At 34.6% G+C, this 15,511-nt stretch overlaps 1 protein-coding gene across 2 annotated transcripts in view; it reads left to right on the forward strand.

Moving 5' to 3' along the window:
• Positions 1 to 15,477, forward strand: part of LOC116771194 (Golgi-specific brefeldin A-resistance guanine nucleotide exchange factor 1) — a 91,364-nt gene extending 75,887 nt beyond the window's left edge. The window contains exons 21-30 of one of the 2 annotated variants that reach the window (XM_061523193.1): positions 634 to 740; positions 2,558 to 2,762; positions 2,938 to 3,044; positions 8,193 to 8,274; positions 10,594 to 10,676; positions 10,881 to 11,051; positions 12,173 to 12,340; positions 12,511 to 12,610; positions 13,410 to 13,846; positions 14,112 to 15,477. In XM_061523193.1, coding sequence (XP_061379177.1) covers positions 634 to 740; positions 2,558 to 2,762; positions 2,938 to 3,044; positions 8,193 to 8,274; positions 10,594 to 10,676; positions 10,881 to 11,051; positions 12,173 to 12,340; positions 12,511 to 12,610; positions 13,410 to 13,846; positions 14,112 to 14,528 — 1,877 coding nt within the window. In that variant the 3' untranslated portion in view covers positions 14,529 to 15,477. The remainder of the gene's footprint in view (positions 1 to 633; positions 741 to 2,557; positions 2,763 to 2,937; positions 3,045 to 8,192; positions 8,275 to 10,593; positions 10,677 to 10,880; positions 11,052 to 12,172; positions 12,341 to 12,510; positions 12,611 to 13,409; positions 13,847 to 14,111) is intronic. The other variant, XM_061523194.1, reaches the window with a different exon arrangement.
• Positions 15,478 to 15,511: the final 34 nt, after the last annotated feature.

Consider the following 15,511-nt stretch of genomic DNA (forward strand, 5'->3'; position numbering starts at 1 on the left):
GTAACATGGCAAAGATAACTTTATTTAAAGCAAAGTAAATAAATTTACTGTTACGTTGTGCTATGTACACTTTAGACTAATTTTATTTTTTCAACCATTTAAAATAACACACTTAATACTAGACGTTATAATTCTGTTTTAAAAATAATTAGTAAACATTATGTCTATAGTGATTTCCATTAGATTTAAATATTACTTTTTTACGGTCTTTTAATGAAATTATACTTAGATGTCACAAAAAACCTTGTATTTTAATTTAATGGACATCTTAGAAATCGAAAGTATTTTAGTCCGAGTTTGTTACGTTTTTCAACATATTATATTTTTCAAACAGCTTTTTTTTCACATTAATTTATATCTTAAACTAAGGATTCTGGATAGTGAAAAGTCCTCAATAATGTATATAGTTATTAATTTAATTAAACAATAAAATTGTTCCTATAGTTATAAAATATTTTATGTGGAAAGATCTAACTTTTACTATAATCAGGAGTTAATAAAAATTTTCTAGACTAAGATCTTGGATTACAGAAAGCGAAATATGCTAAATACAAAATAACATTACAGAAAATTTCTTTAGCGTAAATATTTTAGCAATTTTGTGTTGTTAATTGTTATTAAATTTTGTTTCAGGATCGAGTAGGTCCGAAGCTTCAGAGGATGAAAGCGAAAAGCAACCGACAAGCATCTCGTCGGACAGCGAACTGTCCCACTCACCGCACACACAAGGATGGATTGTTGTGAGTAAAGTCATCTAAGTTTTTTCCATATGTATAAATTTGAATTGTCATTTTTTTGTTCATCTATTTGGGGCATTTAATTATTTCTGATTGTCATCCCGTAATCTGATCCATGATAAGAAAATTCCATTTAATTCCATATCTCTGTGAAAACTAATTTCGATTTAAATATCATAAAGGTTATTTTTTTTTATCTTCAGACTGTTGCAAATTTTTATGTACTGTATATTTATATAGTTACAAAATATTATATAACGAGTCGTATTGAATTAAATTTATACATATAAATAAACTTCGGAGATATTCAGTTATGCAAGACGGGAAACTGTTTAGAGATTTGAATCCAATTTTCAATTTATTTTCCAGGCACGTGTATTGAAATTTATCTTAAAAGTGACTTAAACATCACGAGGACCATAAATTTTTGCACAGTCTATAACTTTACATAAATAATAAACGGAAAAGAAAAATATTTTTTTTATTTTTAGCAAAATGATTAAAAAAAATATTTTATATAAAATTTGAAACACATAAAAAAATTAAATACACTGTTTGGCTTTTGTTTTAATTGAAAAAAAATCATACTTAAAAATGTAAATACAATGCCGATAAATAGATAAAATCGCTTTATTGCGTTAGTCTTTCGATCAATCTTTATATCTTAATCTGTTCCGAACCTACATTCTACACACGTATTCTGTACGATAATATTTCATGCACTTTAAGCAGATAACAATACATTTATTTTTTTGCATTATTTTGTAACTTTAATTTATTTCTGATTACAAATACTTATACTATTACTACGCATCATTTTCCAGATGTAGCTGGATTTTACCGGACATTAAGCAATAAGACCCCAGTCATTGTCGTTTTAATGAGTAGTGATTGCTGCTTAAGTTAGAGTAATTTAAATTTCATACTTATAAAGAGATCTTAGTAAATCAATGTTTTTAAATTTTTATTGTAATGTTTAAAAACAAGTTATGGTTTCCTTTTCATTCCCGTCATAATGAGAACCTAAACATTCCTAAATGCGTTGTGAAAAAAAAAAATGTTAAAACATGCTAAGTTTATTGAGTTATTACTAATTATTTAACTTGTAATATACAATAACAAATATTTATGTATTACACTCACAAATGAAATAAGAAAACTAATCATACATTATACTGTATATATATTTATAATTTAATCAGAATGTATGTACATTTGCTATTTTGGTGTACGAAGTGTTTTTATCAAAATTAAGAAACATGGACACAAAACCTTTTATGTGTATGCCTGTGTGCGTCTGGATGTGCGTCACGTGTGTGTGTGTGAGTGTTTGCGAATCAAACGTATGTACAAGTCCTATTTTATTAAAAACATTTTCAGGCACTTTATTACCGGAACTACATATAGGAGATAATTGTGAATTATATACGAGGCGTTTTTTTTAGTGAGCAGCCGCGTGTTTAAACTAGTGATCGACTAAAATCTAAATCATTAAAATTTCGATATGACGTCAAGCGATTAATCACGATAAAAGATAAGATTTGTTGTCCGGGTATAATCTCTGACAATGCAATCATTAAAATACATTTGTATTTATATTTATCAAAACAATGATATTATCGTCTTGACGTCACACTACTTAGTAAATATCGCTTTTAATTAGTTTTACTTTATATTTATAAAAAGCTATCGTAAATGGAAAAACCATTATCCCTAGTTATAAGCGTCCATAACAAATAGCAAAATTAGACTTAAAGGCCTAAACAATAAAGATCATTGTCCAACAACTAGAATGAAATGTTAAATATAATTGATCGTAGGTGAAGAACGAAACAGTCGCTACAATAGACACGCTAGAGCTAGAGGTCGAGCAGGTGACTCTACGAGCTCACCGGAGTACCGCTCTAGCGAGGTGTGTTGAGGCTCTAGCTCTCGTGATCAGGGACGTAGCTCATGTCACCCCCCACAATTGTAGAGCAGCCGTGCGATGTGTGCGCCTGTTGGCACGTGCAACTCTACATTCAGGTCAGAGTAATAACATTTGCGTAATATCCGTGATAAAAAACAGATTTTCCATATTGTGTGACATATTTTTTTTAACTGTATCCGTTTGAAATTATATATACAAGGTCGAGCTCTAACATATACAAAATGACCTTTATTTGATGAGATAGACAATATGGAAAATTTTATATTCCAGGAAAAAGTCAAGAAAAAGGATCCAAAAGCGGTTCCAGGAGACGAGCTCGATCCGACTCGAGTGATGACGAGGACTCCCTGGACCACTACCACATGGTCAGCATTCAGGTATCGATGCATTTTTGGCATCACTCTGCTGTATTAACTATTGCGATAGCAAAACGGTGTTGGAATTTATTCTTTTTTCATGGTACACGGTTTTGACTATGTTTTAAGTACAGATATTTAGATTGAATCTATTTAAGCCTTGGATGGTAGGAGATTCTGGAGCAGGAAAGGTTTGGAAGGAATGCTATAAGGTGTTAACATGCAAGAGTAAGTATTTTCAAGAGTAAGAGTAAGAGGGAAAAGGTTACAAGTGAAGCTTTAAGGTTCTGGACTTAATGACTAAAGATGTATATTTGCTTTTATGCTTATTTATTAAACTTCCAACTAAACGCTCTGCTAGATTCATTTTGTGTTCTAAATTATCACTAATTATCACGATTCTTATGTACCTGTACGAGTTACAATGACAATATATTATTACTTTAATGACAAAACACAACTGACTCTTTAATGAAAATAATTGAAACAGTACGACTTCTTGGTTAATCACTGGTTTATTTCCAATTTCACAAAGTAATGCCCAATTACATCCAAAAAGGCTCTTTAAATAATCTCTCCTCTCCTCTCCTCTCCTCCCCTCCCCTCTCCTCACCACACCTCTCCCCTCCTCGATACATCACACCACTCCACACCTGGCCCGCCGCCAACTCGCCTCTTAGTCAATATAGCTCCTTTTATTTTTTTGTTACAGTCGGCCATCCTGGAACAATTGCACCGCAATTGGCGCAAACATTCGATTAGCTTTCCAATAAACCAATAAGATCATCTCTAGTTACCAAGTCATCATCACTACTAGTCTCACTACAGTCTCACTAAAGTCTGGAGCACTACGATATAGTCTAAGAGAATCTGCTGCAATAATTCCCGAAAACTCTTTATAGCCCCTCATTCCTTTAACACTATCGATTTCACGTCGTCCATTATCAAGAACCTTTTGTACAATGTAAGGCCTAGAATACAACACTCGCAACTTACTATTTACATTCTTAACTTCACTTAACGTGGGCGATTGCTAATAGAGAACTAAAGCACCCTTGTTAAATTTAATCTCAGGTTTACGAAGCTTTTCATAATTCTTCTTCATAATTATGGCTTATCGTTTTAATCGCTCGGAAGCATTTTTACGTTTCTCGTCAACCGGCTTAAAATTTTCGTTCCCGATCAAATTAGACATGAGTCGATCTCTATGACTAAACATAATTTCATAAGGGTGATAATCTAGACTTCCGTTAATTATATTTTGGATTCCCCAAACCACATCGGGTATACACTCTGTCTACATGTTAGTATCTATATTACGATTACGCATAGCATCCAATAATGTACGGTTGTATCGTTCAACCTGTCCATTGGCGCGTGGACATGCTATAGGATTTAAAGTATGGCGAAAATTATGATTAGTTGAAAACTCTTTGAAAATTATACTAGTAAAAGCCAAATTTCTATCCGATACTACTCTTCTCCGATAACCGAACAAACTAAACATATCTTCTAAAATAATTTACAGCCTCTACGGAATTCATTGTTCTAACAAAAACTTTGAAAAGGAATCTACTATCATTGAAACACATTGATGACTCTTTTTAGTTTTACCAAAAGGCCGGAGATGATCAATGTGAACTAATTCCATAGGAATAGAAGACTTAGGAATGGGATAACTCATCACTTCGTTTACCATAATCTCCTTTTGAATATGAACACTCCAAGCAATGATTCACATATTTTTTTTAATAAAACGAGTCATCTTAGGAAACCAATAATCCGATTTAATTAGTTCCTCACATCGTTTGAAGCCGATATGACCTATTTGATCGTGGAATTTTTGCATAAACTTCCACCTTTTAAAGGAAGGAACGACTAACCTATCACCATTTATAGTTTTCCTGTATAATCGTTTATTTTTAATTTTATAATCATTTTTAACATCAGTGCAAGCCTGACCTTCTGATAATTGCTTTATTATGCTATTTAATTTATCATCTTGCCGCTGAATAGTCAAATACCAGTCATCAGCAGATATCATATTTATATACCTATCGAACACTTGAGAATACCGAATGTGTTTTGTTGACTTAGCTTCACCTATGTCGGACTGCGACTGAGAGCATCGACATGCGTCATACGTTCTCCCGGTCTATATGCGATCTGGATATCGTATTCCTGGATCGTAAGCCGCCACCTTGCTATACGAAGGATTAAATCCTTTTTGAGCAATGTATACCTTACAGCTGACCAATCGGTAACTACTTTAATTAATTGTCTATAAACATATATACGATTTTTTTTTAAAGAATCAACGACAGCTAACGTATCAAGTTCATAACTATGATACATACTTTCTTCGAGAGAAGTAACTCTACTATAATAAAACACTGGTTTTAATTCGCCTTCCGTTTAAATTTGGAATAAAATTCACGCTACCCCTATTTTACTTGCGTCTGTATGTATCTCACAAGGTAGTAAGGGGTCGTATAAAGCCAACACAGGTCGGGAACCTTTGTTTTAATAAATCGAAACAATCTTCATGTTAACTATCCTAGATCTATTCAGATTTCTTTTTTGTTAGATCTGTCAACGGCTTCGCTATGATTGCAAATTTATTAATGAACTTTCTGAAGTAACTACACAGTCCTAAAAATTGTCGTATTTGATGTAGATTATTCGGCTTAGAGAAATTCTCCACTGCGTGTATTTTATGATTACCGGTCCTAAAACCATTCGAACTAATCTCATAACCCAGAAATGAAACTTTTGTTTTAAGAAATGAACACTTTAAGGTTTAATTTTAAATCTGCTTTACGCAACTGAGATAGTACCTTTTCTAATAATTTTAAACCATCAGATACGCTTGAAGTTGATAGTAACATGTCATCCATAAAGGTTACAATTTCATCACTACCCACAAGTTTCACTAATTTTTTTTTTGGGATTACCCTCATGAAAACTGACGGGGCATTGGCTAACCCGAATAGTACCCTCAAATATTCATAAAGACTATCAAGAGTAATTAATGACGTTTTATGCATAGAATCTGCTCTAATTGATAAGTTATGGTAGCCGGAAAATAAGACTAAATTTGTAAAATATTGTTTACCCGACAACTTATTTAATTGGTCATCTATATGAGGCATAGGGAATCTATCTTTAATAGTAATCCTATTTCATTCCCTGTAATCGACATACAACCTATAGTCGCCATTTTTTTTTTTTTTTTTAGCAAAAGAATCTCCATACGACTTTAAACGATTAACCAACGTTACTTGATCATTATTCTCAATATCACTGACATCAATATTTTCAAATTCATTATAATTATCAGAACACTCTCCTCTCCTCAAAGTAAAACAGTGTGATCTCACCTCTGGGTCCGAAAAAGTGCATACTTTTCAGCTCGGGTGATCGTTGTTCCTTTTCTTCCAAACAATGGTACGGGAACCAATGTTGCAGACTCTTATGAAGCCGTTCCCATTTCGTAGCACGGAGCTGGTTACGGCATATACAACGTTACCTCATCCTGAACTGCCTGGGCCTCGTACAGTAATCTCGACAATCGGCGTCAGGTATTGTAAATTGAACCAAGTTATCCCCAATCGGTACAGAAGTGTCTTCGACTAATTCTACTCTGAAATGGCTAGCATCATCACACACGTCGTTATTATACAAGTCATTGGGGTTAGTTGTTGCCCGTGAAAAGTGAGCGCCACACTGAAACACTTTTAGCGTTATGTCATTTTGATTTACAACGGTCTGGCCTATAATAAGAGATATCACCCAAATCGACGTTTGTTACTACAGCAGACGTTTTGACGTGAACCTCGTCGATTGATAATTCAAACTGTACCTCTCCTAATGCTCGAACTGTATCACCGTTAAATCCTTTTAACACTGTATTTGTAGGCATTAGTTTGAGTTTAAGGGCATCAGATGCTCCCTTGAGTAGTATATTAAGCTCGCTACCAGTATCTAAATAAGCCTTGAAAAAAAAGTTCACTTACCCTCACACTTTTTCTTATACACATCATTCAACTGTGATATCAATTGAACTTTCCTAACAGGATTTGGTTCTATTTCTGTTGAATTACACATGTTCGCCAAGTTCGCCATGTTCGCCAAGATTACCACACCTGAAACACTTCGTTTATCGGGTAATTTACATGTTGTAGCCACGTGCCCTGTTTCTTTACAGCGATAACAGATCGGTGATTTTTTGAATATACTGTCTTCTGCATGTGATGTGTCGAGGTCCTTCTGCATGTGTTGCTCTTGGTATATACCAAAAAATAATATTATTTGATTTAGAGGGTAGATATGAATCAAAAGCTGACAAAAATCCTTCATATAACTCATCCGGAGTAGAACACTGAACATTTCTACTCGTTTTTGATCGTACGTAATTTCCTTGATGCTCTCCGGATTCTCTTCATTTTTATACTTTTTGTTGTAGGTACGATTACCTATTACTTCTGATTATTACTTTAATTACAAAACACAACTGACTCTTTAAAGAAAATAATTAAAACAGTACGACTTCTTGGTAAATCACTTGTTTATTTCCAATTTCACAAAGTAATGCACCATTACATCCAAAAAGGCTCTTTATATAATCTCTCCTCCCCTCTCCTCCTCACCACACCTCTCCTCACCTCTCCTCACCATACCTCTCCCCTCCTCGATACATCACACCACTCCACACCTCGCCCGCCGCCAACTCGCCTCTTGCTGAATATAGCTCCTCTTATTTTTTTGTTACAAAACATTATAACATACATTTGTCCGTAATCCCGCTGAATAACGTCACATGCAGCTCTCTTAACTTCATCACGTCATTATATAAAGCAGTTACTTTGAACTAAATTTGAATTAAATTAATGAGATCTAAGATTTTCGCGATTTTTATTCATTTAAATGAAACTAGTATTATTCGGATATACTACGCGGATTTTATTATTTAAAAACTACATAATACCGACGTTTCGGTTACTTTGCAGCAACCGTGATCACACCGGGACCCCGTCTGCCCGTCGGGATAATGTAGTTTTTAAATAATAAAATCCGCGTAGTAAATCCGAATAATACTAGTTTCATTTTAATTGAATTAAATTAGTTATAACAAAATTTTTGACGTCACCGCTCGTGTCGTATTTCCAGCTGTTAGATCTGATGCACACCCTGCACAGCAGAACAGCTCAAATATTCAAGTGGTGGAAGGATGAAGCTGACGCAGGACCGGGTATGTTCTTGAACTAATACCTTTTTATGTATTTATATATAAAAATATTCTACTGTTCGTGTGTATGCCCCTGAACTCTTAAAGGTCTGGAGAGATTTTTATAACCATTTTGTATGCATGTGAGTGACTCCCCAGATGGTTCAGATTCACAAATCAGCCCGACAGACGACTCTGCAGTCGGGTCTAGGTCATCATAAATAAAACGGCTGTATCAAAGCTCACTATACACATGAATTGTTTTGGCACTTTTCATACATTTGTCTCTGAGTGCAACTCTGATGTTCACGGGAATGGAGTCGGGGCCAAAAACTAGTTTAATAAAGATTAACATATATAAATTTTAAATAATGATTATAGCTTCAACTTAATATATTTCATTATCATTCAGTCTTAAAACGGATGCCAGAAGTATTAGCTGTATGTTGTATTATAAGATATTTTTAACATATAGATATATGCATAAAAATATATAATCCTTATATTTTTCTGGTATGAGTTAGTTTTGTTACGTACTATGATAATTTCACCAGATATCAAATTAAATTAATTAAATACTAATCAACGAATAAACAATTTTTTTAATCAATTGTTTTTTTGACGACGCACGTACTAGCAACCTTTAAGATAATAATATATATAGTTTCTTATCATATATACATGCGTAAACTAATAAAGAAGATTATAACGAAATACAATTACCACAGAATAAAAAGAACAGTTCATAAAAGTGAACGCACTTGGTCATGAGTATGTGACAATAAGGATATGTGAGAGCGAGGGGATCCTCGTGGAACCTTGGCCAGGACCCTAGTCCTTTAAAAGGCTTTCGAGTCTGGGCGTTAAGTACCGATGACGAAGGACAGGCTTCCATTTCGAAGCAAAGATAGTCTTTACTCAAAATGATACTTGTTTATTGCTAACAAATGTCTTACAATGAATGTCAAGAATTGTATAGCGGAGATTCTACCACTGTGGTTCCTGAGAGCGACCAATGTAGAATGAATTCAGTACGATTATGCTTGGACTTTTGTATGGTAAATTCTGTATTACAATTTTGGGTACTTGAAAAAACTAATCACCTGATGTATTAATAAAATTATTAACATCGGTGAAGTGAGTAATTTGAAAACAATTATAATGAACGAATACACGAAAAGGAATATTTTCGATACGAGAAGGCTGTCGGCGCGACAGATATATAAAAAATATGTATTCATCATTGGAAATCGTTTGTTTTAAAAATAAATCATATATGCCATTAAAATTATAAATGTTTTTAAAACTGTAACAAAAAAAAATCTGCAAAAATATGTCTGTGTATTTCCTTTGAGCAAAGGACAAATGAAAAAAAAATCTTCATAATTCTTTTGAATAATTTAGAACTTTTTTCATAGCATACTCGGTCTCAATTTTAAATTCTTGTTATTTAAAATTACTTTGAGAGCGACGGTCTTTTAATTGGCATTTTTTTTTAAACTTTACCTTATTTTATTTTAATTAACTGTATGTCTTGGGTCTTAAGTTTAATTGAAATTGTGACTATATATATCAATATGTTTGTTACAAAACATAACATAAACACATTTTTATGTGACACAGCAATAATGCAAGCAATATTAGTCTATTTTGCACTCGCAATAGATGCCTCACTTAACTAACTTACTTCGTAAGATTCTTTGTATTCCTTTAATAAAAATATATTTTTATTTCAAAACAAAACAGTATTATACTTGTAATTGTCTTTATATAGATATTAAGATAAGTAATTAATAGAATTAGATACGATCTCTTATCTGGAAATTTAAGTAATTTAATGTCTGTGACATATTGTATATGCGTTCACTGCATTATTTGAGTCTCATGCATAAAATTAAGTTATTATTTTTTACTTCTAAACGGCTTAGAATATTTTTTAATTGAAAAATGTATGCATTGAAAATGAGGTTATACAGAGTTAATTTACAATATTATACTTGTAATTGCTTGTATTGAGGTATTTTAAAATAACGAATACATGTATATTTTTTTTCAAATTGCCCTATTTATTGGTGTAAAATACAGCATATATACCGAGTTTTTAGAACGAAATTTAAAAGAACGCTTAAACTCTGAGTAAAACATCATTTTCTATTTGAATGTTGTTGGACATAAGTAAAAAAATTTCTTTGCTCCCAATTTCCTTTAAAGTGTAAAAGAGAATTTTTATGTTATATAATAGAAGATAGTGTAATGACTTAATACGTAGCAATGATTTTTCCATCGATAGTCTCAGTGATAGCATCGTTCGTAAACTTCAAAAAAATCTCTTCAAAATTGCAGCGGAAGATTACGACCTTTGGGAAGTTGCCTGGAAACCTCTGCTGCAAGGGATCGCCGAGTTCTGTACTGACAGGCGGAAACAGGTATACGTTCGATATAAGGTTTTTTACTTTATTGATTATACTGTATTAGCTTAACAGAGACATGACAAATAAGTCCAAATTATCCTTCGCAGCGGAACTCAAATGTTATAATGTTATATTTACCTGAAGATAGTCTATATTAATCTCATGTAAATAATAAAAATCATAAAATCAAATCCGGATTTGGAACATCTCAAATCTCAGGTAGCGAACAGCGCGATCGCCTATCTCCAGCGAGCTCTGCTAGCGCCGGCGCTGGCGGCGCTGGGCGGCGCTGGCTGGGAGGCGTGCTTCGAACATGTCCTACTACCGCTGCTACACGACCCCCCGGCTCGCCCTGACGCCGCGGCACGAGCTGATACCGTCATGTGCAAGGTATCACTCGCTTTAATTACACTATGTACATAATAGTAATGATGTATGTATGTTTGTTGCTCTATCATACAAGAACTACTGAGCTGTTTCTGATGAAGCTTTCATGTAATATAGTGTACATATTAGACAAAACAAATAACTATTATTGCAATTAATTTTGTATTACTCTTCCATAGATATAATCATTTACAAACAAGTATATACATACATATATTTCCTATTTACTAGGTGTGCAAATTGTGACTTCTGTGTCATTAAATAAATGTTTTAGTATGAAAGGCTAATGATACAGGTGCTCTGTTTTCTTATTTGGAAAACAGTCTAAAATTAATATCCCTTAATTGTTTATTTCTAAATAATTACTAGCAACGCCATCTAGACTAGGGAAAGTAAGACTTATACTTTAATTGTACTATTTATAAAAGTAAGTTTGTAAAACAGTACTTGCAGCGCCATCTAGTAGCAAATAAGTAAATTAAGCTCTCGTTACAAATCGTAAGTGGGACAATTTCAAATAGAACATTCCTTCAAAATAGTTTTTAACATTATAATTCATTTTAACAACACACTCATATTGACACTTATGATAAAAAAATGCTCATCTAATGCCATCTACAGGAAACATCAGAAGTGAATATTGAGATGGAGCAAATTATTCTTTGGTTTTATTCATAAGACTTCAACTGACACTAAGACTAAGAGTAAACTAGGACGTAATCGATTTTTTTAAACTCACATTCGTACTGGTTACTTGTCTTGATGAAAATGTGAAATTCATTTTAAATTCTCAAAACATCATAACACCAAATATATATGTATATATTACCCTAGAGCGGGGTCCTAAATTTGTTTTGTCTGCTTTCCACTTTGAGAATAAATATTTTTTTCACGTATTGAAAAACCACATTAGTTAATGCTAGCTAAATGAAATTACAAACCACCCTCCAGGTGTCTACACAACGCGCCATATTTTTTTCTGGGTTTCTCGCCCCCTTTAGGCCTGTAGCGTCAAGGAGGCGTTATCGCCCACTTTGTAAAAGTATGCTCTAGACTCTAGAGCATATGGCTTGTTATCATAATTATAACCAAATTTTATAAAAAATCATGAATCTCTGCGTCAGGTGTTCCTCCAACATCTATCAGCTCTGAGTTCTCGGAGATCTTTCTCGTCTCTGTGGTCGAAGGTCGCCTCTGTTCAGAGGTCGTTGTTGTCGAGCAGTGCCGAGCCGCTCCGGGAGGCGGCGCTAGAGTCGCTCAAGAACATGCTGCTCGTCATGCACTCCGTTCGGGTGAGTTTCCAAATTTACATGTACACAGACTAGAAAGAAAATACAATAAACTCACTGTCGTACAAATATTATTCGTCGTATGATAAGGATAATGTTAAAGCTTTAACTTAAGTAAATGTGTTCATAAAGACAAGGCCAGGAGTAATGTTAGTTTGGCATTATATTTTCAGATCTTCAACGACGGTGACGGCTACAACGACCTGTGGTACCTCACATGGGAGATTATTGGAGAGTTCCTACCGAACTTGAAGGAAGAACTGTTCCCTGATGGTAAGGATATGCTGCAGACAAAAATGTACACCAATGACTCAACTCCTGAAAAGTATATCAAAATTTTGAAGAGAAGCTGGTATGACCACATTATTTTTAAATTACAATGAATCCGCGTTAGTCCGACAAACATTTGGCAAGGCAGTGTCGAACTATCGATTTTGTCGGATTATATAGTACTGTCTAAGACCCCCACAGAACGAACTTGTTTTGCAAAAGATTTCCTCATACTCCGACAAACTACAGATCCAATGAAAGTATTACAAAACGAATGAACACACGCTAGGCCGCACGACTATCCTGTCGCATGTATGTGTGGAGTCAGACTGAGCAACCAGAATCAAAACTACCCTACAGTAGAGTAGAGTCGTGATTGTGCGTACAAGTCGTAACTTGTTCCGTCATTAATTAGCGAATACATGTATGTGGTATACGATGAGGGTTATAGGAGTGCTGCATTAACAGCAGGGCTGGGCGCCGCGGCTCCGCGGCACTTAAATTTTCATCGTAATGTGATTTGGTACAAAATATTTTTATTTCCTAATGAAGTCTTCTGAGCAATGTGATAAAAATGCATCAACCGACGTCCCATGCAGGAGTTAGTGTTTCATTAATTCATGATAAAGCCAGTCTAGTACCCTCACTGAAGACGTCTTTAACTTACGCACCGAAATAACATGTGCAGTTAGGAAAATATGACAAACGAGAAGCCGTGATATCGAGTAGAAATTCAGAACCGAATATTGCTTTGTAGATATTTATTTATACTGTATGTTATAAATTCCAAAATGTGTTCCAGCTGACGACACTAAAGCTCCGCCGCACTCCGCGAGCCATCCGCAGTCTCCAGCTCCACTTCTCCCCAGCCTGGTGCCAGCTGGACAGACCAGCGCGCCAATGCTTCCAACGCCAACACAATCTCCAAACAACATTACATTGGCCGCCAACCCACTCCAAGCCCCCACTCCATCCATCCCGATCCAAATACAGAGATCATCAGCGAAATCCCCAAACATCCCGGTGCCCGCTGCGGCCCAGTCGCCTGTCAATTTATCACAATCGCCACCACACGCCCCGCCATTGATCGCGCCAGTGCCCATCGCACAAGCCAATGCCGAGCCAATGGTCGGCCAGCCGAACGTCGTCACTCCTATCAGCGGGATGGTGCCGATACGGAACCCTCTGTATGATCAAGCCGGGTTAACATCGTCCGTGCTGCTGCAGCCCTTGAACGAGGTACGCATATCACTTACACTTCATTAACGAAGCTTTTATGTATATATTAGGTTTCTGTTACACAGTCTCGCGGGGGTTTGATTAATGTGTATACGAAGCCAACCAATTGTTTAACATACACTCATTGTTTTGTTTAATTTTTATTTGCTGTTCACGTTTTTTATCTGCTTTCGCTGGCTCTGAACGAAGGTATCACTAAAATCCCACTTTTTTGTAACTAATTAATTATTTTGTGATTGTTTTAAAATACACTTCCTATTTCCAGATGATTTCAACTCCTATTGGAATATCGATACAGACACAATCCCCCATACTCTGTCCGCGCCCCGAGCCTGTGCTAAGCGAAAATAGTCACAATTCCAAAGAGATAGAATCCACCAAAGGAGAACTATATAACGAATACATTACTAACCCCTACACAGAAATCAAAGACCTGTCAGACAAAGAGGCCACTTTATACGATCCGGAGGAAAACCGCCACGTCCCCGTTACGGATCCGTTAATACAAAAATCGTTTAGTGCGAATGTGACCCCAATGCACACCGTGAATAAGGCTCAATTCGGCTCAACGGACAACGTGAGGCAGGAATCCAGCATATTTAACTTTTCAAACTATTTCGGATCCGTGAGTGAGAAAAGTTCTGAAGTTTTTGATACGCTCATGTCGGCTCAAGAAGGATAGCACGACTTCGAGGCTGACAGAGGAACCTGGCTTTGAATGTGGACTCGTTTTGTTTCATTGAAATCGCCCGTCGCTCGTGCTCATGACTACATACATTCAATGCAACATTTAAGATATCTTAACCGTAAAATCTCTTTATTTCTGCATAGATTATTTTAGAGACCAATTCACACAGCCTGTTCCGTGGGACGTTTAGCGAGAATTTACACGGAGCAGATATAAAGATCGTTTCGATAAGAGTTTCTCGGAGACGTTATTTCTCGCTTGATTATTATTTACTTCGACTTTGGATACAAAACATAAAAATTCCACATAACACTCGGGCTAGTCGAGGGACAATTTTTTTTATTTATTTTATGTTACTGTATAATATTATTTTCCAGTCACGTTTCATTCTTCTGTAACCAGAAGTCTTTTCAAAAAAATCCACTTTCTCGTATATATTTTAATCATAGTAAAGAATTATTTATATGTAAAATATAACACAGTCAGTAAGACTTAGAGAAAATATTTTATGAACATTGTAAAATAGATATGACGTATACATGATATAATGAATACAAATAATCAGAGGGCCTAAAGTATTAGATAATCTGTTTTTTTCATAAAATCTTAATTGGGCTGTGGTCAGAAATGATTCTTTAATTTAAATTTATTTATTTCACTAATATTTTAATAGAAACAAGCGGCGCTCAGCTTAAATTATAAAAATTGTTTTCATTATCAATTTAATTTTTATGAATTTTAAATCATTATTTCTCAAGTTACATTCCACGCTCTGTATGATATATGTATACAATTTTTCTTTATTTTCTGTTGTTTTTTTTTGTTTTTTTTCTTTATTTTCTTGAGGGTTACTAAATTGGGTCTGGTGTACATCCTGTAAATGTTTGATTGTTTAGAGATATATTATATGTAGTGTTTATTTAATAAAACGTGTCTATCAGAACTTTGTTATTTTACTTAACTAGATATCAGTAGAA

This window comes from Danaus plexippus, chromosome 17, assembly GCF_018135715.1.
Source record: "Danaus plexippus chromosome 17, MEX_DaPlex, whole genome shotgun sequence".
In the NCBI taxonomy this organism is placed as follows: Eukaryota; Metazoa; Arthropoda; class Insecta; order Lepidoptera; family Nymphalidae; genus Danaus; species Danaus plexippus.